The sequence below is a fragment of the Schistocerca cancellata genome, chromosome 3 (genome assembly GCF_023864275.1).
Source record: "Schistocerca cancellata isolate TAMUIC-IGC-003103 chromosome 3, iqSchCanc2.1, whole genome shotgun sequence".
NCBI lineage: Eukaryota > Metazoa > Arthropoda > Insecta > Orthoptera > Acrididae > Schistocerca > Schistocerca cancellata.
Window position 1 is genome coordinate 608963806 of NC_064628.1, and position 25365 is coordinate 608989170.

The window sequence follows — 25365 nt, forward strand, 5'->3', positions numbered from 1 at the left end:
ACAAAAATATGTAATATTTGTCACTAAAAGCAACATTTAACAAAGCAATAATCACAGATGCTGACTTTTGATGGAAGAGAGATTAATCTTGGCTGTCAAAATATTTTCTCAAGATTGAATTTATTGGTTTCGTTAAAACTTTGGAAGACATTGTGAAAACAAACACTAGTATTTAGTTACTTATGTTTTATCTTTTTCTGTTTGGGGATTTGTCAACAGCACACTTGAGACAGCTTGTAACTGATTTTTACTGAAAGGGCATACTGATTGTGAGACATACAATTACACATACAGAAGTGCAGAAATATGTCATAAAATGTTTGGTTTGTCCACTTCAATGTTTCTGAAAGGAAAGCATGAAAGCAGGTAGTTTCTGTATAAGCATCACTTGTCATTCTGGCTGGTTGGTTGGTTGGTTGGGGAAGGAGACCAGACAGCGTAGTCATCGGTCTCATCGGATTAGGGAAGGAAGTCGGCCGTGCCCTTTCAGAGGAACCATCCCGGCATTTGCCTGGAGTGATTTAGGGAAATCACGGAAAACCTAAATCAGGATGGCCGGACGCGGGATTGAACCGTCGTCCTCCCGAATGCGAGTCCAGTGTCTAACCACTGCGCCACCTCGCTTGGTTGTCATTCTGGAATATCCATGTGTGAAAGAATGTATACTGCAGCTATAACTCGCATGAAGGCAATGCTGATGAGTGTTCTGCAACAATGTAATGGCTGTTAAAGTCTTGCAAATGGAAAGAGTCACATTGGAAACACAAAAATATATTTCCAGTAATTATTTTCAGGTACTTCACATGTTTCAACTTGCTTTCTGGCAGGCATATGCTTTTAATCAAAACAACACATTTTTTAGTTGCAGCTTCTCTTTCAGTCTCCCAGTCAGCATTTTTATATATGCTTCTCTATTTGTCACTTGCTATTATAAAATGCAATTATAGCAAATTTTCCCATTTATCCCTATATTAAATTCTATTCTCATTGTTTTCTCATTTATTTTTATAAACAAAAATTACCAAGGAAACTGAGAACTTCTAATGAAACAGCCTACAAGCAAATGGAACTGATAACGAGCACAATCAGGAAGAAATGCATTTTGTTCTTCACACATCTAACCAGGACATCAGAAAACAGAAACCTCAAGAGAAAAGTAGAGTAATTATGCAAAAGTAAGAGCAATATTAGACTGACTGTGAAAATTGAGGAAGAGTGAAGGAATTACAATAGAAGATTTAAAAAACAAGGTAGACCAAATCAAGAAACTCAGGGACAAACAAACTAGAGACAAATAACTTTTCTTTCACATAGCATCATGAATCTTAGATAATTGGAATCCTTTTGATTGTAACAGACTGTTCACTCGCTGTTCAATGAACTGTACTGTACCCATCTGGTTTCAGATTCCGTACAATATCCAGCTCATTTCACAGTCTGTACCACTACTAAAATTATATCAATTTGTACTGAAAAGACAAACATACAAAATTCCTCATATTTATTGGCATCTATTTTATTTTCTGGTCTAAAGTTAATTTTTCAAATTTTTCAGCAACCAAAGTTATTTTACCATATAGTGCAGTATATGATATGATGCCTTAGAAACCAAGGAAAATGTTTATGATTACTGCTAACGATTCATCAGTTAACCCCAGCATAATAGCTGATCAGACAATACACAGTTGTAGACCCATGGACTGTTTGATCATTGATCAGACAATACACGGTTGTAGACCCATGGACTGTTTGATCATTACTGTTATTATTTTCAGCACTTTACACCAATGAACATGGTGATACTGTAACATTGTCACCAAAAGGGCAAGTAGTCCCTGAATTACTTGTGACTATTTACACCAACAGTAATAAATGCATTGTTGTTCTAGTTGGTATTCATTAAGTTAAAGTCACTTCCTAACACTATCACAATAGATCAATGTCATCATACTTGGGAGTGTCTTCAGATGATTCTGCAACTGCAGCTAAATCTGGTGGTTGATAAAAATACCTCAGTTATTTTATCATTCAAATAAGTACACAGTCCAATTAAATGTTCACCCTCCCAGCCCAATAGCCCAGATATTTTGTTTACTGTAAGAAACGTACATTATCAGAAATGTAACCTGTATTTCTAAAATGTGTTCCTAGTAACCATCTGGCTTATTTCCTGGAGACCTATGAGTTATGTTTTTCTATATATGGATAGGTAATCAGACCAGGTTTGAAAATGTCAGAAGAAATTTTAATGAATCAAGGTGTTCAACAAGGCTGCAGTCTATCGCCTGCTTTATTTAACTTATATATTGGTGATGTAATTGTGAAGTGGAAAGATGAAATACATTTAGAAATAAAAAAATGATCTAGTGTACATGCTGATGACCAGACAGTTATACAGGAAACAGATGATAATTTCCAAAAAGTGTTATGTAGATTGAGCCAAAATGCAATACATTACAACCTAACTATATCTGCTAATAAGACAAAGATAATGGTTTTCATAGGAAGGAATCGTGTCGGATCAGAAACAATAAAAAATGAGAAAATTTTAGAACAAGTATCCCACACACTTATCTAGGATGTAATACTAGTTTTAACAATGACAGAGATACTGAGAAGATTGTTAATAAACATCAAGCTATCTGCAGAATGATTGGAAAAAAATTCAGAGGAAAAATAAGAAAAAAAAACCACAAAGTTATACCTGTATTTACACTTGGATATGGTTCTGAATCATGGAGAGTAACAAAAAAAGAAAAATCACATATACAAGCAACAGAGATGAGTTCATGAGATATGTAAGGGGTTGTAATAAAGTGGATAAAATAAGGAATGAAACAGTAAGATCTTTTCAGTTAATGATAAGATAGAAGAGAACAGAATGAAATGGAAGGATCATGTTGATAGAATGACGGAAAACAGATTGCCAAAAAAGATAATGGATTATCAGCTGACTGGAATGAGAGAACTAGGTGGACCACATAAGGAAAAAAATATTTCAAATGGCTCTGAGCACTAAGGGACTTAACATCTGAGGTCATCAGTCCCCTAGAAATTAGAACTACTTAAACCTAACAAACCTAAGGACACCACACACATCCATGCCTTAGGCAGGATTGGAATCTGCGACCGTAGCAGTCGTGCGGTTCCAGACAGAAGTGCCTAGAACCGCTCAGCCTCTGCGGCCGGCGGACCACATAAGAGATGGATGGGTAGATGATAGAGGAGATTACACCTATTGCTTGGAAGGAGATGGTGATGATGTTCCTAGCATTACTGTCTGAATCTTTCTGTCTTGGGTTTCACCGCAAGCTCACGATTGGATGTTGACTGACTGCCAGCAATAGTCTCAATCTCAATCAGTATGTTAAGTAATTCTGAGCACATCCAAACAGTTCCCCATCCAACTTCCAAATGTAATAGGTGGTCCAGAAGGTGAAATGTAAGTAAAAGAATGGCAAACAGTTTCTGATGTGTGTAAGTACATATTAGTTCCTGAAGTGTCATGTGAAGATCAATTTTGGGATTTTAAAATGAGAGTCAGGTAGTTAATTGCATAAAATTTAATAAAGTCTTGGAATAAAGTTTGTGATTTTTGATTGAATCTTCCAAAATGAGGCAGTAGATGGATAATTTCCCTAGCTGTTATCTAGTATCTATGCCATAAATGTCATCATTATCAGTCTTCTGCCCTATTAACAACTCCTTTGCATCTCCACTCCTGTGATTCACTGCTTCCTTCTGCCAGGGATGTACCTGTCTGTATCTGATGTTATGTAGGAGACTTTGTTCTGGAGATATGGAGATGCAAGGGATTAGTGGCTGATAATATGCATCACACTTTTGAGTCATACAGAACAACTGAAACTATTAGCTGGAGCAACAGCTTCAAGATTACTGAAATAGCATGGAGCAGCCTGACAGAGGAAAGCAAAATTACTTATGATATAGTTCGTGAAGACATTGTGCTAATCTGCTGTCTCCATAGACATTAGACTTGATATCCATTCAACCAATCATTATTCTGCCAAAAACAAGTTTCTAATAACTTACCTGCGGGCATCATATAAGAATTCCATTCTGAATACTTCCATGCGATGGATAGTGACTGCAACTTGAATCTCCTGAAACTGATTATTGATGAGTCGTGTGAAAATTGCTGTCCCATCATAAACAGATGTCTCATTAGCTCTGGGACGTGATACCTAAAAGAAAGACACAAACTGTTATTAGCAGACATAAACTGGTGCTTAAATGACAATGGCTAATATGCTTAGTCAGTAAAAAACATACCTAAGTACAAAGTCACTCCAAGACAGAACATATATAATTTTTTTGCCTGATATTAAAGCTTGATACATTAAAAATATTATCCCATATTACCTTAAACTGGCCCAACTGCTCTGGAGCACCAGTTTTTATGTTATATCCGAGGTTATGTTCTGGAAGAGTTTGTCCACCAATACGTCCTTGAATACCAATTAACCTGAAGTTGCTGTCGTACTCATATGTAAATTTTGCGTTGCTGATTCCTGTCTTAGCTCCAAAATCTATTCTTTCTTCAACAAGGAGACCAGCCACATATTGATAATCCCATCGATATTCAAAGTCCTTTTCAATGTGTAATACTGCACTTGGAAACCCAGTTAGAGGTGAGTAATTTATCTGACTTCTGCCATCTCCATGCAGTATCTGCAGAAACAAAGACCATGTACTGTTATCAGACATTAACATTAAATTTTATTTTTTCACTCATTTCATCTGATACAAACATTCTTTTTTTAAAAAAAAAAAAAAAAAAAAAAAAAGAAAAAGGCCATAACAACATTTTCATTTGACTACCACGTGTATTAACAAATTATATTCTTGTTAGGTCTGCAGCTGGATATCATATAGTCATCTTGACACAATATCTGAGCACTATGGACTTGATGCACAGGAGCGCAAATTTCAATGCCTTTGTTCTCAAACCATGACATATGATAACGAGTACAGATCTGAACAGCACCACATTATCAGTTTTGGAAAAAGGTCTACATTTTGCCCCCACACCGAGGAGCCTTCCCATCACTGAATTGCTGCATCATGCTCCACTCCTCTGTTGAGAGGGCAGCAGTACCGTCCATTAGAGGACAACTGGATTTATTCATTTTACAAGTGGGCTAAGGCTGTGCCACTGTTCTTCTTTCATGGGACAGTTATGTGGGTAAAATGGATCTTATAATTAAGAACAGGGCTTACCAAACACTGCAGAATCACCCTACTGAATGAATGAAATGGAAGGCACTTCTGTTTTTTTTTTTAAAAAAGTGTTCATTATCAAAAGATGTGCTGAAAAACTTTGTCCTGGTGCTGCCATTTCATTGAGATTATACAGTTTCCCAAAACTCCACAAAGGAGAGGTACCACTACAACCAACAATGAGTAATTTGAGTGTACCCACCTACAACTTGGAGAAGTATCTAGCATCTGTTCATATATACTATACTGTATATCTACAAATGAACAATCACAACAAATTTTTCATTAGTAAGGAGTTGGTAGGAAGTTAGAAATGATGAACTTCTCAAGCATATCTTTATTTAGTATCAATGTTGTTCTATTTGTCTGTCTGAGGTATTCGTTTTGGGCTTTGTGCAGTGACGAGAGTTACTGTGATCATTTCTCAGCTTTGGTTAATGATAATAACTGATACCAGCGCCTATGAGTTTCATTTGTACACCACAGCACTGAAGATGATCACTATATGATTGAAAATCGATTCTGCTATCAATAAACCATCAATATTATGGCCAACACTGACCTTCCTTTTATTTTAGTGATGAGGGTAGTCAAGGTGCACCTGAAATCATAGCAAGTACAGCAGAGAGACCCCCACGCTGTAGGATGCTCCAAGGATCCTGTATTTTAAGTCATGAGTCAGTTTTATTGGGAGCTAGAGAACCTAAAGAGATCAGAGCACTAAATGTAAAGTGAAGATAAATCATGCATTTATCTTCACATTGTTGGACTACCGTATTTACTCGAATCTAAGCTGCACTTTTTTTCCAGTTTTTGTAATCCAAAAAACCGCCTGCGGCTTAGAATCAAGTGCAAAGTAAGTGGAAGATCTGAAAAATGTGGGTAGGTGCTGCCACAACTAACTTCTGCCGTCGAATATATGTAGCGCTACACACAGAACACCAATATAGTGGTGCTACACAGGCATGCTTTGCAGGCACAAAGATAAATACTGGCGCCAAACCCTCTGCATCAGTAAATAAATTAAAAGAAAAGGTGGAAGACGAGCTTTTTTCTCCGACTCGAGTTTTGACCACTGCATTTTCATACATTATCCAACAAAGTAAATACAAAGTCCGTATTGTCCATCTTCGAATGTAGCAGCATTTCAATATACAATGAAAATCCGACTGGCAAGACTGGGATGTTTGTCAATATGGCCAACTCTACGTTCTGAATTTTTTTCTACCTGTGAGAAGAGATGGTTCCTTATAGGAACTTTTATGAATTGTGAATCGCATGCACTATTCTCTTTACCATAAGAATAATACGAATATAAACATTTTGCCATGTATTCTTTCGTGTTTGCTGCTAACTCATTTAAATACTGTCTGCCTAATAAACTACGAAACTAGAGTGAGACAACAGCAAACGTGGAAGAATATATATATCATGTCATGTTTATATTCGTATTATTCTTATGCCTAATAGTGATACAGTCAGAAATGAATCATGGCAATTGACTAGATTTTTAAATTTAAGATGACTCTAATTTCAGTGTCGAATGGAATGTACTAAAGAGACACCTGCGAAGATTTTCAAGCGGAGAAAAATTTTTGCTAAACTCTAGTTCAGAACATCTTCTATCATACACTGTCTATTATTTGGTTCTTGTTGATCATTATCAAAGAAAGCAGCAGTGTAAGTAACAACAAATAGCAGTCTCTTGCCATTGTTTCGCTAATGAGGCGATTCCTCTCTCTACTTTTTTTTATAAATTGTAAGCAGCGGTAGCGTGCACAAAAGCAAGCCATGCTGCAAGTGGCGATAGATCGTTAACACTCATTATCAGAATGCGACAAACAATGCATGACACAGTACAGTAATGCATTTTCAGATTAGAGTGACGTAAACACCTATAACAAAGAGAACGGCTCTTATCAGATCAAAGAAAAATAAGCAGTCAATTCAAACCAGACAACGTACGCGAAAAAGGAAGGGTACCCGTATAAATATGGACGGAGCACCTGACGCCTAGCAATGGCTACCTGGTAAAGCTTAACTGCTAAGCTTACGACTTGAACCAAACTACTGTAGCTGTATCGTCATTCATTCGACCTAAATTGTGTTTCATATTACAATGGACTAACTTTGTTTCGATTTGGAGGTGCGGCCTAAGACTTTTCTCTCCCCTTGAATTTCGAGTCTCAAATTTCAGGTGTGGCTTAGATTCGGGAAATTTTTTTTTTTTCCTTCATTTCGAGTCTCATTTTTCAGGTGCGGCTTAGATTCGAGTGTGGCTTAGATTCGAGTAAATACGGTATTCCTTTAGTAGTGTTGTGGGTTAATGAATAACTATGGAGTATCTGTCAGAAGTCTGATGACTTTCACTAGATACAGATGTGTTTGACAATCATGGACTCTCATATTCTTTCATGCAATAAAAACATGTGGCCATGGGTTATGAAGAGACTAGCACATCACCACTGACTAAACTCTATGATTGATGAACTCTGGCACTGAGCTAAAACTGCATGGAATGACGTAACTGTATTAGTCACCTAAGCTCAGTTGAACTTCATACCTGGGTTTGCTGGGTTAGAGCCTTTGCTGCTGACAGAAATGGCATCTCTTGTGTATTGAATTTCACATCCCACTTGGTAACAAATCACTAACATATTCAATCATGTATTAGCCCTACTATACTGTAATACTGTATATACTCAATAAGTAATATCTGATTATTTTCTATCCTTCCCAGAGTTGTTATTTTATTGGTCAGCAGTGTACATGGATTGATTGTTTGATGTTTAAGGACCACCACAGCAACAACCAGTCAAAGAATGAGTTTTTCCTTGATTTTGTTCTCTCCACTGTTGTAATATCTCTCAACTATCTCATGTTTTGTGGATATTTTCAATGTGTAATAAATAAGAGAGGAATTCTGGAAATTAAATTACCCCATAAAGAATTCCAAGAAGTTTCACTCAATTACTGGCCACACTGTAGTTAATTTTCATTGCTAAAGCAATTTCATAAAAATAAAAAGACTAACTGTGCTTTATAACAACTAATGCTTTACAAGAACATGGTACAAGACATTATTTTAATTATAAATGTGTATATTCATGTTGCTTCTCAGTCGTGTAAAACTGGACTGACAATTTTTACCAAAATATTTACCAAGTACTGTAGTACCTAGTAATTGTGCTGAAGTCATTAGTGGTTTAAACCCATGAGACAAAACTCTTTATTCTTACAAGCAATCTAATCTCTTAAGGCTCTCTAATTCTCAATAAAACTGGCTCATGACTTAAAATACAGGATATATGTATTACAAATTATTACATTGTAAAAGCGACTGATCGCTGCCCCCACAGCTTGGTTATTGGAGAAACAATTACACAGTCTACTTTATATTTGTTGCCCCTAGATTTTGGTTGTCTTCTATTTTCTTGGTTTACATGTTGCAAAATAGCTAAGCCACAGCAGAAATCATTTTGAGTATGCGGAGTGGAATTCCCTGATTACAGTGCAAAGATGTTTCAGGTTGAGGTACCAAACTTCAAATGGATGGAACATTCACAGGTGGTATCAATAGTTTATAGACACAGGTGTGCATGTAAAGGAAAGAGTCCTTGTTGCCCTCATGTTTCTGACAAAAATGTCATACGAATTCAAACCACTCTCCAACAGAGTCCAACAAAATCAACTTGTCATGCCATTTGGGAGTCACAGCTGCTTACAACAATTTTGCATGTTTTGGGATGTCAGTTGGTTACGAAGCCATATAAGCTACAACTTTTAAGACTGCACATCATGATAAAAAAGGCAAACTTGTGGCATCTTCTGATGAGCTTCAGAATATTATTGACAATGGTAATACTTTCTCACAATGCATCATGTTCAGTGATGAACTGACTTTCCACTTTAGTGGGAAAGGAAACAAACACAATGCTCAAATTTGGGCTCTGTAAAACTGACATGCACACACTGAAGATGTACAAGATTCACCCAAAGTCAGTGTTTCTGTGGGCAATATACCACTCTTCTGTTTATGGCCCATTCTTCTTAGATGGAAGCATGGTTAACACTCAGCAGCGTTTTCCTGTGTTATAAAACTGGTTGTTTCTGAGGATGAATGAGGACAATTTCATTTTTCAACAATACTGGACAGCCCCTCACTGGAGTTGCTAAGTGTGTGGATACCTGTTGGATTGGTTGTCAAAGAGCCAGCAACTTAACATTTCTCAGCTAGCCTCCTCAGTTACTGGGTTTGACTTCTTCCTGTGGGGTTAATTAAGGACAAGATTCATACACCAAAACTACCCCAGAATTTAGAAGAGTACAACCAAATCTGTACTGCCATAACATCAGTGATGATGGACATGGTTGCCCGAGTATGGGATGAGTTCCAGTACTGGTGTGATATTATTTATGTCACTGGTAAAGGATATGTTGAACATCTGTAATCTTAACTTAAGAAATTTGTAAATAAGTGTCCTTACATATAAAATTGCACAACTCACAGGCATCTACAAAAACTGGTTTTTTGCACTCAAATAAGGCTAAGTTGGAGGGACTTGGTATTATTTAGAAGATGGGAAACATTTTATGTTAAGTGTGATAAGGTAGTCATATTAGCTTTCAAGAGCTAAGGTGTAAATGACATGTACCATATTTAAATTAACAACAATAACAAAACAACAACAACAACAACAATAATAATAATAATAATAATAATTAGTGATAATGACAGAGTTAAAGCTTAGTACAGAGTACTGAATTATTTTCTCACTCACCTCTGCTAACTGTCCAGAGCGATGATACCGATACAGGACACGAGCTCCATCTCCAGGAAAGACAGTCTGCAGCAGTGCTCCAGAATGAGCAAAATGCTGTACATAGGAACGGGCTGCACCGGGGGCTGTGTAGGATACACGGAGAAATCCAAGAGAAGGTTGACATGAAAATGAATGGCGTGTACCACTTGGTAGTACTACCTGACGCAATCCTCCATCAGGAGAATACTGTAGCCCAAACCGTCGTTTGCTTGGCAGTGTAATGTGCGACAGCTGTGGGAAGTAAATTACTGTTTCAGTTACGTGTTGGAATAAACTCAACTAATGGTTTACTTTGTCACATAAACATTATACTTATAACATCATATATCTGTTATATGACTAAAGGCTAATGCAGTAAAAGTGTGAAACTATGGCAGAAGAAATGTTTTATCTGTATCACACTGATGGTGTGTCACGGCATGACTATTTTCAGAGGAATAGTTTCTAATTCAGTGCTTCTGAATTCAGTAACATGATAGTAGATGTTAGGTTGAAATTAAACGCTATGGTCATTATAGATGGAGTTACATACTGAAATCACAATGACATACAGCATTTTGCAGGTGATAAAATGAAACAATCAAATAAATTTTACATTCACTGAGATTTCGAATAACCTGATTAGATGTAACACTGTAGTAAAATGTGTTGCCATGGAATATTTGGCCAATTTTATGAACAAAAAGATGCTTTCTTTATGGAAACAATGTAGCAGGATGCTTATGTTAAAGTATCATTGCAGAAGAAGTAACAACGATAAGTGTAATTGTAGCTAAGTACCCATTTATAATGAAGTCAGCCCCCCCCCCGACCTCCCTTTTCCCCCAGTCTTAGGTAACACACACACACACACACACACACACACACGCACACACACAGACACACACACACACACACACACACACACACACACACAGAGAGAGAGAGAGAGAGAGAGAGAGAGAGAGAGAGAGAGAGAAGGGGAGAGGGTTATTGAGCTAGACGGTGTAAAAGCAAACAAGGAAGACTTTAATGATACTGACTGCCATCTAACAGAACTCGGGTTTTGGTTATAATTGGTGGTGCAAACGATGTCTATTGCAATGAACTAAAAAGTGCCGTCCGTGACTTATGGAAAACCCTAGATACAGTGAAAAATGAAAGTGTAATAGTGACTGGAATACTACACAGATATGACCTAATGGAAATCTCATGTGTCAACCAGGAAATTATTAAGGCAAGTTTGCAAAATATGCAAAGCATACAGAAACACAGACTTCCTAGATGTGAAATTCTTGGAAAGGAATCACTTCACCAGGCATGATATGCATTTAAATATTCATGGGAAAAAGTTCATAGGTTCTAGAATAAATGAGATGGCTGAGATGATGTACACAAACAACTATATCATGCCTATTATTGTATCAACTCAAAACGGAGAAGCCATCTCATCACAGATGACACCAGCAACAAAAAAAGCAGCAGAACAAACACAACCAACAGCAGTTACACAAAATGCAGCAGTACAAACAATAATCGGAGCAGAAATGCCAACAACAGCATCACCATCAACAGCAGCATCTCAGACAACAATAACAACAGAAATCCCAGCAATAGCAGGAGCAGCAGCAGACATGGAAACAACCATCCACGGGGCAGCAAGTAGACGGAAAAGGATACCTCCTTCCCATCTGAAGGATTTTTTAATTGCAGATATGACAATAAAGAAGCCACCAATATAAGTAACATTAAATGTCTAATAATACTCTATCAAAATATACAGTGTGTAAAAACCATAGTGCAACAGCTGGAAGTCGAGTTGCAAATCTTAGACAGCACTGTTATCTGTATTACGGAGCACTGGTGACGAAAGTGAAATCATATATATTAATTTACCCTCATGTGTCCAAGCATGTTCTTATTGCTACAACACAATGAAAGGTGGAGGATCATGTATTTATGTGAAGAACGGTATTGAATTTAAAGTCAGAAATGATATTATCATGTTAAGTGTAGACAAAGGCTTTGAAGTATCAGCAATAGAGTTAGTTGCTATAAATATGCCCAAGAAACTAACTATATTGTGTGTACAGCATTCTCCCAAAGGTAATTTAGAGATATTCTTTTCAAAACTTCTACAAAGCCCAGAACTAGCATTGACTCTGAAACATAATATTCTTTTTTGCAGGGAGTTTAACATAAATAAAGCTAAAACAGATGACACCAGTTACACGTTTATGAATATCATACATAGTTTTGGCATTTCATCACTAGATAACTGCGCAACAAGAATAACCACACATTCATCATCTACCATTGACCATGTAGCTACAGATGTAGGCAGAGAAAACTGTGACTCACTTGTTAAAAATCTGGGACTGTCTGACCATCTATGTCAGATTATAAAAGTAAAGGCTTGTGTAAAAAAAGAACCAAAACTGCATGTATATAAAAGAGGCTACTTTCCATCAGCTTTGCAAGAGTTTTCCTTAAAATTAACACATGTAAGTTGGGAAGGAGTATATATAGAAACTAAAGTGAATAGCAAATTCTCCCATTTTATGTCTGAGTTTAAATTAAAATTTGAAGAAACATTTCTCAAAGCATTAATTCCTAGTGGAACACCCAGGAACAATAAATGGATTACTAAAGGAATTAGAAAATGTGCTCAAACTTGTAAATACCTAAACCCCATTAAAAGGACAATAGTGGTCCAGTTTTTTGCACTACTACAAAAACTACAAAAGAATCTACTGGAAGGTACTCAACACTGCAAAAAAATCAGCCAACGATAGGTTCATAAATTTAGCCAATAATAAAAGTAAAGCTACATGGGCTGTAGTGAAACAAGAAATGGGAACTGTGAAGCAGAGGGGTACAAACACACAAATCAAGAACAAGGAAAACTTAGAAAGTAACCCCAAAAGAATTAGCAAATTATGTGAATATCTACTTTAGCAGCATTGCAATGAAGTCACAGAAAATTTTTCCAAAAAGTGCTAATTAACCAATACAGAAGCATATAGCAAACTCAATGGTATTGTTTCCAACTACTGAGGAGGAAGTATGCAATGTTGTAAGGCAATTAAAGAATAAAAACTCGGCAGGTTTAGATGAAGTCCCAATGTGTGTGCTGAAAAAATGCATAAATGGTATCAAAGTTCCACTAACAGAAATCATAAATGAATCCTTCAAAACTGGTTGCTTCCCTGATTATCTGAAGCATGCCAAAATTTTACCAGTTCACAAGAAAGGTGACGTAAAAAACGTTGAGAACTACAAACCAATAGCCCTATTGTCATGCTTTTCCAAAGTGATAGAAACAATAATGAAAAGCAGGCTTATGAGCTATCTAAATAAATTCAACCTTCTCTGCAATGACCAGCATGGTTTCAGGCCTGGTAGAGGTTCAGAATCTGCAATAGCACAATTTACAAAAACAGTTTAGAAGCACTAGATGAGAACAGCTATGTAACTGGCCATTTCCTAGACCTGTCTAAGGCATTTGATACAGTTGACCACCAGAAGCTGTCGCATAAGTTAGAGGCACTAGGAATAAGGGGAGTGGTTTTCAAATGGTTTCGTTCATATCTACAAAACAGAGTACAGTCAGTAGAGATCACACATGTGTCCAGTGGATCAAAGTACATTGAGAAACATATATCTGATCCACAATATATCAATATTGGGGTCCCTCAAGGAAGTGTACTGGGCCCAGTATTGTTTCTGGTGTATATAAATGATTTCCCACAACATATCAGCCATGGAGAGAAGATATTGTTTGCTGATGAGAGCAACATAGTAATCACCAGTAAGACACCAGCACAAATGCTAAGAAATTCTACTGAAGTGCTGTGGGATGTTCACAATTGGTCTCAGGAAAACAAAGTAACTCTTGACATAAAGAATTAAATAGAATATGCTTCAGAATGAACAGAAAACAGAGTCCCTTAAATTTAAAACTAGGTAACATCTCCATAGATGATGTACCTACAACAAAATTCTTAGGGTTGCACATTGACAGCCAAATGAAGTGGAATGAACATGCTATGAAACTCTCGGCAAAGGTATCCACAACATGTTATGCACTTAGAGTCCTTGTATCCTCATGCAATAATGAATCTTTGAGAACTGTCTACTTTAGTTATGTTCATTCAGTAATCAGTTACGTTATTATTTTCTGGGGAAACAGTGCTCAGAATTTACAAATAGTATTTAAAATGCGAAGGAGAGCAGTAAGAATTATAACGTAAAGCAGCAAGCTGGTCCACTGCAGAGAATTTTTCAAAATGTTAGAAATTCTAACTGTTCCTTGTGAATTTATATTGCAAACCACGGTGTACATCAAGAAAAACATAGAAAATTATAGCACAAATAGCAGTTTTCATAACTAAAGTGCAAGAACAAGTCACTGTCTTCAGCTAGACAGGAAGAAAAAACATAAGACTCAAAATAGCTTCTTGTGTGAAGGTGTAAAACTGTATAATAAACTGCCACAGAAAATAAAAGAAACAGATAACATGTACCGCTTTAGGAAAAATCTTAAACTGTTTTTGCAGGAACACTGCTTTTACATTATAAGTGAATTCCTTAGTACAAAATTATTGTAAATAATTCTTGTTTCACAATATTTAACTATATGTAACGTTTTGATAAGGATTGTAAATACACTCCTGGAAATTGAAATAAGAACACCGTGAATTCATTGTCCCAGGAAGGGGAAACTTTATTGACACATTCCTGGGGTCAGATACATCACATGATCACACTGACAGAACCACAGGCACATAGACACAGGCAACAGAGCATGCACAATGTCGGCACTAGTACAGTGTATATCCACCTTTCGCAGCAATGCAGGCTGCTATTCTCCCATGGAGACGATCGTAGAGATGCTGGATGTAGTCCTGTGGAACGGCTTGCCATACCATTTCCACCTGGCGCCTCAGTTGGACCAGCGTTCGTGCTGGACGTGCAGACCGCGTGAGACGACGCTTCATCCAGTCCCAAACATGCTCAATGGGGGACAGATCCGGAGATCTTGCTGGCCAGGGTAGTTGACTTACACCTTCTAGAGCACGTTGGGTGGCACGGGATACATGCGGACGTGCATTGTCCTGTTGGAACAGCAAGTTCCCTTGCCGGTCTAGGAATGGTAGAACGATGGGTTCGATGACGGTTTGGATGTACCGTGCACTATTCAGTGTCCCCTCGACGATCACCAGTGGTGTACGGCCAGTGTAGGAGATCGCTCCCCACACCATGATGCCGGGTGTTGGCCCTGTGTGCCTCGGTCGTATGCAGTCCTGATTGTGGCGCTCACCTGCACGGCGCCAAACACGCATACGACCATCATTGGCACCAAGGCAGAAGCGACTCTCATCGCTGAAGACGACACGTCTCCATTCGTCCCTCCATTCACGCCTGTCGCGACACCACTGGAGGCGGGCTGCACGACGTTGGGGCGTGAGCGGAAGACGGCCTAACGGTGTGCGGGACCGTAGCCCAGCTTCATGGAGACGGTTGCGAATGGTCCTCGCCGATACCCCAGGAGCAACAGTGTCCCTAATTTGCTGGGAAGTGGCGGTGCGGTCCTCTACGGCACTGCGTAGGATCCTACGGTCTTGGCGTGCATCCGTGCGTCGCTGCGGTCCGGTCCCAGGTCGACGGGCACGTGCACCTTCCACCGACCACTGGCGACAACATCGATGTACTGTGGAGACCTCACGCCCCACGTGTTGAGCAATTCGGCAGTACGTCCACCCGGCCTCCCGCATGCCCACTATACGCCCTCGCTCAAAGTCCGTCAACTGCACATACGGTTCACGTCCACGCTGTCGCGGCATGCTACCAGTGTTAAAGACTGCGATGGAGCTCCGTATGCCACGGCAAACTGGCTGACACTGACGGCGGCGGTGCACAAATGCTGCGCAGCTAGCGCCATTCGACGGCCAACACCGCGGTTCCTGGTGTGTCCGCTGTGCCGTGCGTGTGATCATTGCTTGTACAGCCCTCTCGCAGTGTCCGGAGCAAGTATGGTGGGTCTGACACACCGGTGTCAATGTGTTCTTTTTTCCATTTCCAGGAGTGTAGCTTATATGCCACAATGTTTAACTACTTGTAACAGCAAACTGTATAAATATATGAATATACACCAACTGCCAACACCCATACATTTTAAAATGTCCACGGATGGCTAAGTAAATAAATAAATATCATGAGCAATCGGCCTACAAAAGAGTGAATGAGATTGCTTACAAAGAATGTGTGTGATACATGCTGCAATGTTGCTTTCAGTTTATGGTAGTCTGTTAAAATTTATTAGTAAGTGAAACTGATGGCTAGAAAAAGCAGCATGAATTTACTGCCAGTACTTCCAGTTCATATAAGAGTGCAGTATTAAACAAATTATAAAAAATGCTAATACATGAAAAGGTCCAGTGGAGGGATCTAAGAAGAAGGACAAACTGTCATTTACATGGGTCATTAGTGAATCAAATAACTACAACTTCTTACAGTACAATCATGTTCTCGGGGATAAAGCCCTGAGACTGTGTATAAGTTTATCCTTGTTAGACACTGAGAGAGCCCCTTCCTCATTCTCCCTCATTCTCTACACATTGCAAGTAATTTATGTGACCATTGATTGAAATTCAGTCCATGAAAACATGACCAAAGGGCAAGTAAAATGAAAATTTCAAGATTTAAAATGCTCTGAATTTATTTTCTGTGAGAAATGAGCATGGGACAAACATCTTTGCATGGCACTTCATTGATATATTCATATTAATGACACTGATGGGTAAACCAAGTACTACAATGTAACTAGAATATTTTCAGACAGAATCTTTCGCTCAGCAGCAGTTGTGCACTGTTTTGAAATTTCCTGCCATATTAAAACTGTGTGCTGAAGCATGATTCAAAGCCCAGTACAGCAGACTGGTTTAATCTGCCAGAAAGTATCAAGTAGAATACTAGTCTTATAGTAATGGTTAATGTGTCATTTTACATTGATTCTGTTGCTTATCACAAAGGCATGTCCTACTCTTATAAGATCTGCGCTAGTTTCCAGAAGATAACCTTTACTGTCAAGATTACTCCGCAAACCGGAACAGTATATTCTGTATAGGAAAGGAGAACATCCTGCATTGGATATGTGCTTGATTCAAAGATAATTGCGGTGCGTAACAGTCAGTGTAATTTCCCATCATATTTGTACTTTGGAAATGAGTAGATCTCTCATCTCTTGATAAAGTTGACAATGTAATCCCAAGAAGACACTCGCCTGACCCTGTTTTACAGAGTAGACTTCTCAGATACTTTCAAGCAGATGAGACACAGTATCAGTAGCATTGAATGTGACGAAAAGTGGCACTTCAAAACTCCAGTACTGGTTCCTAGACAAGGGAATGTTCACTTCACCATAGTACCTGGTCACCTACGAGTAACCACTGCACTAGGGGACTGATAACTCAATTTAACTTTACAAAGAACTCCCATTATGTCTGTAACACACTTGTCCACAGAGGTTTTCTGACAAACTATGCATCAGTTCTTCAGAGTGATTGGTCAATATAATACACATCCATACATGTCCCACTCATAGCAATTCAGAAACATGTCTGTTTGCTGGGGATAAAAACATACACAATGGACAAAGGGTGAATAAGATAACATGCTCTTCACAAATGAAGAGAGACCAGCTTGGTCGCTGTGGACTCCTAGTGTGAAGAGACATTTATACACTATATTGGTGAGTCCAGGAAGTTTCACACCTTTGTTGTGCCTGGAAACCATTGGCTACAAGAATAAATACATAACACTGGTCAGAGTTGGGGAAAATGATAAGTATGTAGCTGTCAGAGTTGTGGTGATAGCAAAACTTGTTTGAGATGGTACGGGGCTGTTTTTCCTTTTTTCTCTCGGTTAGTTTCTGTGTAAGTATTACAGACAATAGCATGATTCCTACATTGGTGGTGACTGTTTGAAATTAGATCTTTTCTGCATCAGCATGAAGATGATTGGTCTGCATTTCAAAGAAAATATCAGAAATTCACAGAAATTCCTTGCATGAAGTTATAAGGTGAACCCCATCAAAACTCTAGAATTAATTAGACTGCCAGTTGTGTGGAAACACTAAAAAATGTGGTAGCAACTGTTCATTGTAATTCAAAAATAATAGAGACAAACTTTGTCATCATTGTATTAGCATGCAGTGGAACATATTTAACAGACTGTACACTGCAATGGCAATGCCCTACTTGAATCACAGCTTCAAAATGGATAGTTCATATATCTAAAGACTTTTCACCACATGCAAGTAAAGAACCACTAGCAAGTACTCTGATCCTTACATTTTTAGGCAAATTTCATTATGGGAAAAAATGAAGATATAATATGTTTTAAGTACTTACCATATTAAGTTCATTGTAAGTGAACTGTGTAACACCATCCTTTGGAGAACTTATTTCTGAGAGCAAACCATGACTTTCATAGCTGTATTTTTCACTTTGTACACCCCACTGCCAGCTGTCAACCCTGTTGAATCTGCAAAATTAAACACATGAAATAAATCTACTGTTCCTAAAATTGTTTTGACAAAACTGCTAATGTAAATTTGAAAGTATCTGTAATACACTAATAGGTTTTGTGGTTAACAAATTGTTTACATATTTCTAGAATGAATTTTCACTCTGCAGAATAGTGTGTGGGGATTTGAAACTTCCTGATAAATTAGAACTGTGTCCTGGACTGTGACTCAAACCTAGGACCTTTGCCTTTAGCATGCAAGTGCTCTACAAACTGAGCTATCCAAGCACAACACATGACCTGCCCTACTGCTAGTAGAGAGCGCTCACTCAGTAGAGCACTTACCCATGGAAGACAAATGTCCCAGGTTCAAGTCTTGGTCTGGCATGCGGTTTTAATCTGCCAGGAGGTTTTGTATTTGCCGTTACAACTGGGAATTTTTAGGACACAGATGGACTTTTGTTTGAGTATGAAAATAGTTATTTTCAGGAAAAATTTTGTTTGTTTATGTACCTGAGGATGAACTGTGATACTTTGATATGACTTATAATATCAAATAATGCATTTATATGTAGGTTGGAACTTAAATAGTGGCAATACTGCTGTAGAGACACGATGCAATGAAATCTATTATTGTCGTTGATAGCACACATTGTTGACATACCTACCTTACCTCCGAGCAAATGGACTCACCCGTTCCAGGTCACTGGCGTGCACACAATCTAGGGAAACACAGTTACTTGTGAGTGAGCAATCTAACGTAACAGTGTCACAATTTTTTCGATACAAGAACAATTGAGTTGGATCAAGATTGAATGTGCCAGAGGTCGTACAGCATGACAGTGTTATCAAGGTCTTCAAGAGGCGTGTGAGGAATCGGCATTGCTATATAGAACAGTGGCATTTGGATACAAGCCTTCAACCAAGGTCGGCAAACTGTGGCAGACATACATTGGGCAGGTCATCATGGCGTCTCTGAAGAAGACATGCATGCTGTTGCCATGTTAGTGGACAGTGATCGATGCCATATGATTCGTGAGCTCGCCCATGAAACTGGATCAGCGCAAACAACTATGCTTTGCATCCTGACAGAACGCCTGGGCATGCGAAAAATTGCAGCATGGTGGGATCTGCATTACTCGACAGAAATGCAAAAATGGATGCGTTACAATGCTGCTCAGATGCACTTGGACGCTACGAGCATGAAGGAGAGGCTTTCTTATGCCATATCGTAACACTGGATGAGACATGGGCCACATCGTACGAGCCAAAATTGAAACCCCAATCCAATGAATGGCGTCATTATGGGTCGCCGTGAAAGTCAAAAGTGTGTCACAGACCCAGTATGGTGCAAGTTATGGTGATTCTCATGTACAACTGTGATGGTGTTATCCTAATGCATTATGTTACTCCATGGCAGACCATCAATGCACAGTATTACCGTTCATTTTTGGAGCATAAATTGTGAGCAGCTTTGTGAAAGAAGCGGCGACATTTTCTGCGCGACTCACCCATCATTTTGCACAACAATGTGCGGGTGCATACAACGCAAGCTGTGGTTGGAATGTTCGGTCGATGGGACTGGGCAGTACTGTACCATCCACCATACTCCTCGGAATTAAGTTCTTTGATTCCGAAGATGAAGGAAGCACTTCGTGGCATTCGCTTCAGAACTGTTCCAGAGATTCGACAGGCAGCAGACCGCTCCATTCACACCATCAACAGAAGAGGCTTTGCTAACAGTATACTATGCCTTCCACATCACTGGCAATGGGTTCTACACAATGCAGGTGACTACTTTGAAGGACAGTAACAGGTGCAAACTTGTAACTCTTTTGTATTGGTTGTGAATAAATAGTTGCCACTATTTAAGTTCCAACCCTTGTATATTTTATTAATTTTATGACAATTTATCAGTTTAAATTGGCAAAAATTCCAAAGATGATAATACTAGTCAAAAGTATTTTATAAAAATTTTATTCTGAATGAAGATTCACAATTTTTAAATGACAGTAGAAGCACAAAACCAGTTAAAGCCATGTTATATAAAATGAATGTAAGTGAAGGAAAATGTGTGAAACTTCCTGGAACATTGAAACGTTAGACTGGAACTGAAACTCAGAATCTTTGCCTTCAGCATGCAAGTGCTCCACCAACTGAGCTACTTGACCATGGTTCATGACCCATCCTCACAGCTTTATTTCTGCCACTAACTCATCCATTCTGCAGCAGAACTTCTGTTAAGCTTGGAAGGTAGGAGATGAGGTACTGGGAAAAGTAAAGCTGTGAGGACGAGACACGAGTCATGCTTGGGCAGCTCAGCTGGTAGAGTGCTTGCCTGTGAAAGACAAAGGTGTTGGGTTTGAGTCCCAGTCCAACACACAGTATTAATCTGCCAGGAGGTTTCATACCAGTGCACACACGCTGCAGAGTGCAAATTCAGTCTAGAAAACACATGTTTTAAATATGTCAATGAGTAACACAGTGTCACACATTTATTTAGTATAAGGAGTAACAAAAGCAGTCCAGTAACAGTTGCAATTGAGTGTTAAAGTTGGATTATCTTGTAAGGAGTGCAACTTACAGCTAGCAGTTGTCAGAGGGTTAAAAAGATCAAGGCGATCTTCCTGTTGTGATCTTCCTGTTAGCAAACAGTCACAAGGGAGCAACATCTGAATCTGTAAAGAACTCTTTCTAAAGAGGATATCAAGTAATCAGTATTTTTAAACCAAGAGAAAATCTCAATGAGGTCATCTGTGATTCGGGCTCTCCAGGGAAAGATCTTAGTAAAGAATACCATGTAGTGATTACTTGAGGAAGGAGGAGGCAAGCACAGTTTAGACAATAAATTCAGCTTCAGTTCTGATTAAAAAATAACAATAATAATTAACATGTTAACATTTTCTGTGACCTTGTTAAGGCTTTCAGTTCCACGGATAATAAACTGTACAAGAGAGGGTCAGATTAGAATAAGACATTTACTATGGTGTCCCACAAGTTTCAGTGTTTGGCTCATTTCTGTTCTTAACCTACCACATCCATATTAGACAGAGCAGAAGAATCATAGAATTGGCTTACAACTGGTTCACAGCAAACAGTTTAACCCTAATATTTAAGAATACACATTATTATGCAATTTCAAACAAGTCAAAATGCATTACTGGTACCAGAGGTAGGGATTAATGAGCAGACACTAGGTAAGACTCTATGTGTGAAGGCCGTAGATGTCCTTATGGATAATAAGCTTTGATGGTGACAGCATGTAGATTAGTTAACCAAACAGCTCATATTTGTCTCCTTTGCAGATAGAAATCTCTCTCACTGTGTTAACCAGCAGTTGAGTTTGCTAACATACACTGCATACTTTCACTTAATACTGTTCTATGGCACCATACTCTGGGCCAATGCATCTAATGTCAAAAAATGTTTATTCAACAGAAGGGTGCAGTGAGGACATCACATAAAGTTAAAATCTGAACATCTCACACAACTTCCTTGGTTTTTAACACCTAAATGCCAATAAATTTACAGTGAGGTAACAAAATTCATGGGATTCCTCCTAATCCCATGTTGGCCATCCTATTGCCCAGAACAGAGCAGCATCTTGATGCGGCAGGAACTTGATAAGTAGTTGGAAGCCCCTGCAGAAATATAGAGCCACGCTGCCTCTATAGCCATCCATAACTGCAAAAGAGTTGCTGGTGCAGGATTTTGTGCACAAACTGACATCTCAAAAGTTCCACAAATGTTCAATGGGATTTGTGTTGAATGATCTGGGTGCTTAAATCATTCACTCAAATTGTCGAGAGCATTCTTCAAACTAATTGCAAACAATTGGGGCCTGGAGATATGGTGCATTGTCATCCATAAAAATTCCATCATTCTTTGGAAACATTAAGTCCACAAATGGCTGCAAATGGTCTCCAAGTAGCCAAACATAACAATTTCCAGTCAATGAATGGTTCAGTTGGACTGGAGTACCCAGTCCATTCCATATAAACACAGCCCACACCATTATGGAGCCACCACTAGCTTTCATAGTGTCTTGCTGACAATTTGGGTTCATAGCTTATTGGGGTCTGCGCCACACTCAAAACCCTATCATCAGATCTTACCAAACAAAATCAGGACTCATCTCATCAGGTTACAGTCTTCCAGTCATCTATGGTCCAACTGATATGGTCATGAGCTCAGGAGAGATGTTATAGGCAATATCATGCTGTTAGCATGCACACTTGTGTCAGTCATCTGCTGCCAAAGCCCATTAAAGCCAAATCTCGTCACACTGTTGTAAAAGAAATGTTTGTTGTACATCACACATTGATTTCTGCAGTTATTTCATGCAGTGTTGCTTGTCTGTTAGTACTGATAAACACTGCTGCTCTTGGTCTTTAACTGAAGGCCGTTGGCCACTGTGTTGTTTGCGGTGAGAGGTAATGCTTCAAATTTTGCATTCCCAGCACAGAATATTGAATTCCCTTATGATTTCCCAAATGGAATGTCCCATGTGTCTAGCTCCATGTTCGAAGTCTGTTAATTCCTGTAATGTGGCAGTGCATGACAGATCTGTCAATGCACTGCCCTCTTACTCCTTGTGTATATGATACTACTGCCATCTGTTTATGTGCACATCACTATCTCACGACTGTTGACACCTCATAGTATGCCCTAATGGTATTTTTGATTAATGAGAAGAGTGAACAGCATAATTCACAAATGCAATACTACCGTATTTACTTGAATCTAAGCCACACTTTTTTTCCAGTTTTTGTAATCCAAAAAACCGCCTGCGGCTTAGAATCGAGTGCAAAGCAAGTGGAAGATCTGCCGTCGAATATATGTAGCGCTACACAGGCATGCTTTGTAGGCACAAAGATAAACACTGGCGCCAAAACCTCTGCGTCAGTAAATAAATTTTAAAAAAAGGTGGAATACGAACTTTTTTTCTCCGCCCCGAGTTTCGACCACTGCATTCTCATACATCATCCAACGAAGTAAATATAAATTCCGTATTGTTCATCTTCGAATGTAGCAGAATTACAATGCACTACGAAAATCCGACTGGCAAGACTGTTTGGGATGCTTGTCAATATGGCCAACCACATTCTGAATTTTTTCCTACCTGTGAGAAGTGATGGTTACTAATAAGAACCTGATGAAAAGTGGATCACATACAGTATTCTCTTCACCATAAAAATAATACAAATATGAACATTTCGCCATGTATTCTTTCGTGTTTGCTGCTATCTCATTTAAATCCTGTCTGCCTAATAAACTACGAAACTAGAGTGAGACAACAGCAAACGTGGAAGAATATACGTATCGTGTCATGTTTATATTTGTGTTATTCTTATGACTAATAGTGATACAGTCAGAAATGAAGCACGGCAACTGACTAGATTTTTAAATCTAAGATGACTCTAATTTCTGTGCAGAATTTGAGGTACTAAAGAAGCGGCCGCAAAGATTTTCAAACAGAGAAAAATTTTCACCTAACTCTCGTTCAGAACATGTTCTATCATACGCAGTCTATTATTTGGTTCTTGTTGATCATTATCAAAGAAAGCAGCAGTGTAAGTAACAACAAATAGCATTCTCTTGCCATTGTTTCGCTAATGAGATGATTCCTCTCTTTCTTTGCTTTTTTTTTTAATTGTAAGCGGCGGTAGCGCGCATGAAAGCAAGCCATGCTGCGAGCGCCGACAGGCTGTAAACACGCACTATCAGAATGCGACAAACAATGCATGACACAGTACAGTAATGCATTTTCAGCTTAGAGAGACATAAACACCTATAACAAAGAGAACGGCACTTATCAGATCAAAGCAAAATAAGCAATTGATTCAAACCAGACGAAGCACGTGAAAAAGAAAGGGTATCCGTATAAATACGGACGGAGCATCTGACGCATAGCAATGGCTACCTGGTAAAGCTTAACTGCTAAGCTTACAACTCGAACCAAACTACTGTAGGTGTATCGTCATTCATTCGACCTAAATTGTGTCTCATATTGCAATGGACGAACTTTGTTTCGATTTGGAGGTGCGGCGTAAAACTTTTCTCTCCCCTTGAATTTCGAGTCTCAAATTTCAGGTGCGGCTTAGATTCGAGTGCGGCTTAGATTCGAGGAAATACGGTATACCTAAAAATAATTTTCATATAGATTATGTGTCCCTGTCTAGGGTTCAAAATAAAGTTTTATATTTTAGTGCAAAAGACTAGCAGAAAACACAAAGCTGGAAATACCTGAAATTCAAACAGGAAGTAAAAGAGTACCTCATTAGCCACTCCTCCAATAATTTATCAGAAAATCTATAACTGGAAATGTAAATTCTGGTTCACACTATTGTTTATATTGAACATGTTTATAAATTTTTCAGTACATACAGAGCCATAGTTATCTCCGAAATCAGTAGAGTTACATAAAGCCTTAGCATGAACTAGTAGCTTAAAGAAGCAGCTAAATAGTGGAAAATCAGTGACAGTGGATCCTTTCAAAGCAGCTGCCTTCTTGCTTTGTTTTCCAAAATAGCAATAATTAATCTATCTATGAGCAAATTAGCAGAAATAGCCTGCAGTGCTTGTATCTACCTGTTAATGAGTAATATGACTTGTTCCACATAGGTATAGTCTCTGCTGTATGATGGGATCAATAGAATATGTATGTGAGGGGATGAAAAAGAATGATAATGTCAATACGTGTTATAATTTGAATAAAAAGAGAGTATCTTTCAGTGATTTTTAAAAAATGAATCCTTGACACCTGAAGCAGTAACTAGAATCAGTGATGCTA

General features: G+C 38.5%; 1 protein-coding gene across 1 annotated transcript in view; it reads right to left on the reverse strand.

The window, feature by feature from the left end:
* The window catches only part of LOC126175520 (teneurin-a), a 192612-nt gene that overhangs the window by 19661 nt on the left and 147586 nt on the right, over nt 1–25365 (reverse strand). The window contains exons 24-27 of the mRNA XM_049922345.1: nt 18458–18590; nt 10023–10295; nt 4384–4692; nt 4054–4205 (exon numbers count right to left, since the gene is read on the reverse strand). Of these exons, the coding sequence (XP_049778302.1) occupies nt 4054–4205; nt 4384–4692; nt 10023–10295; nt 18458–18590 (867 nt within the window). The remainder of the gene's footprint in view (nt 1–4053; nt 4206–4383; nt 4693–10022; nt 10296–18457; nt 18591–25365) is intronic.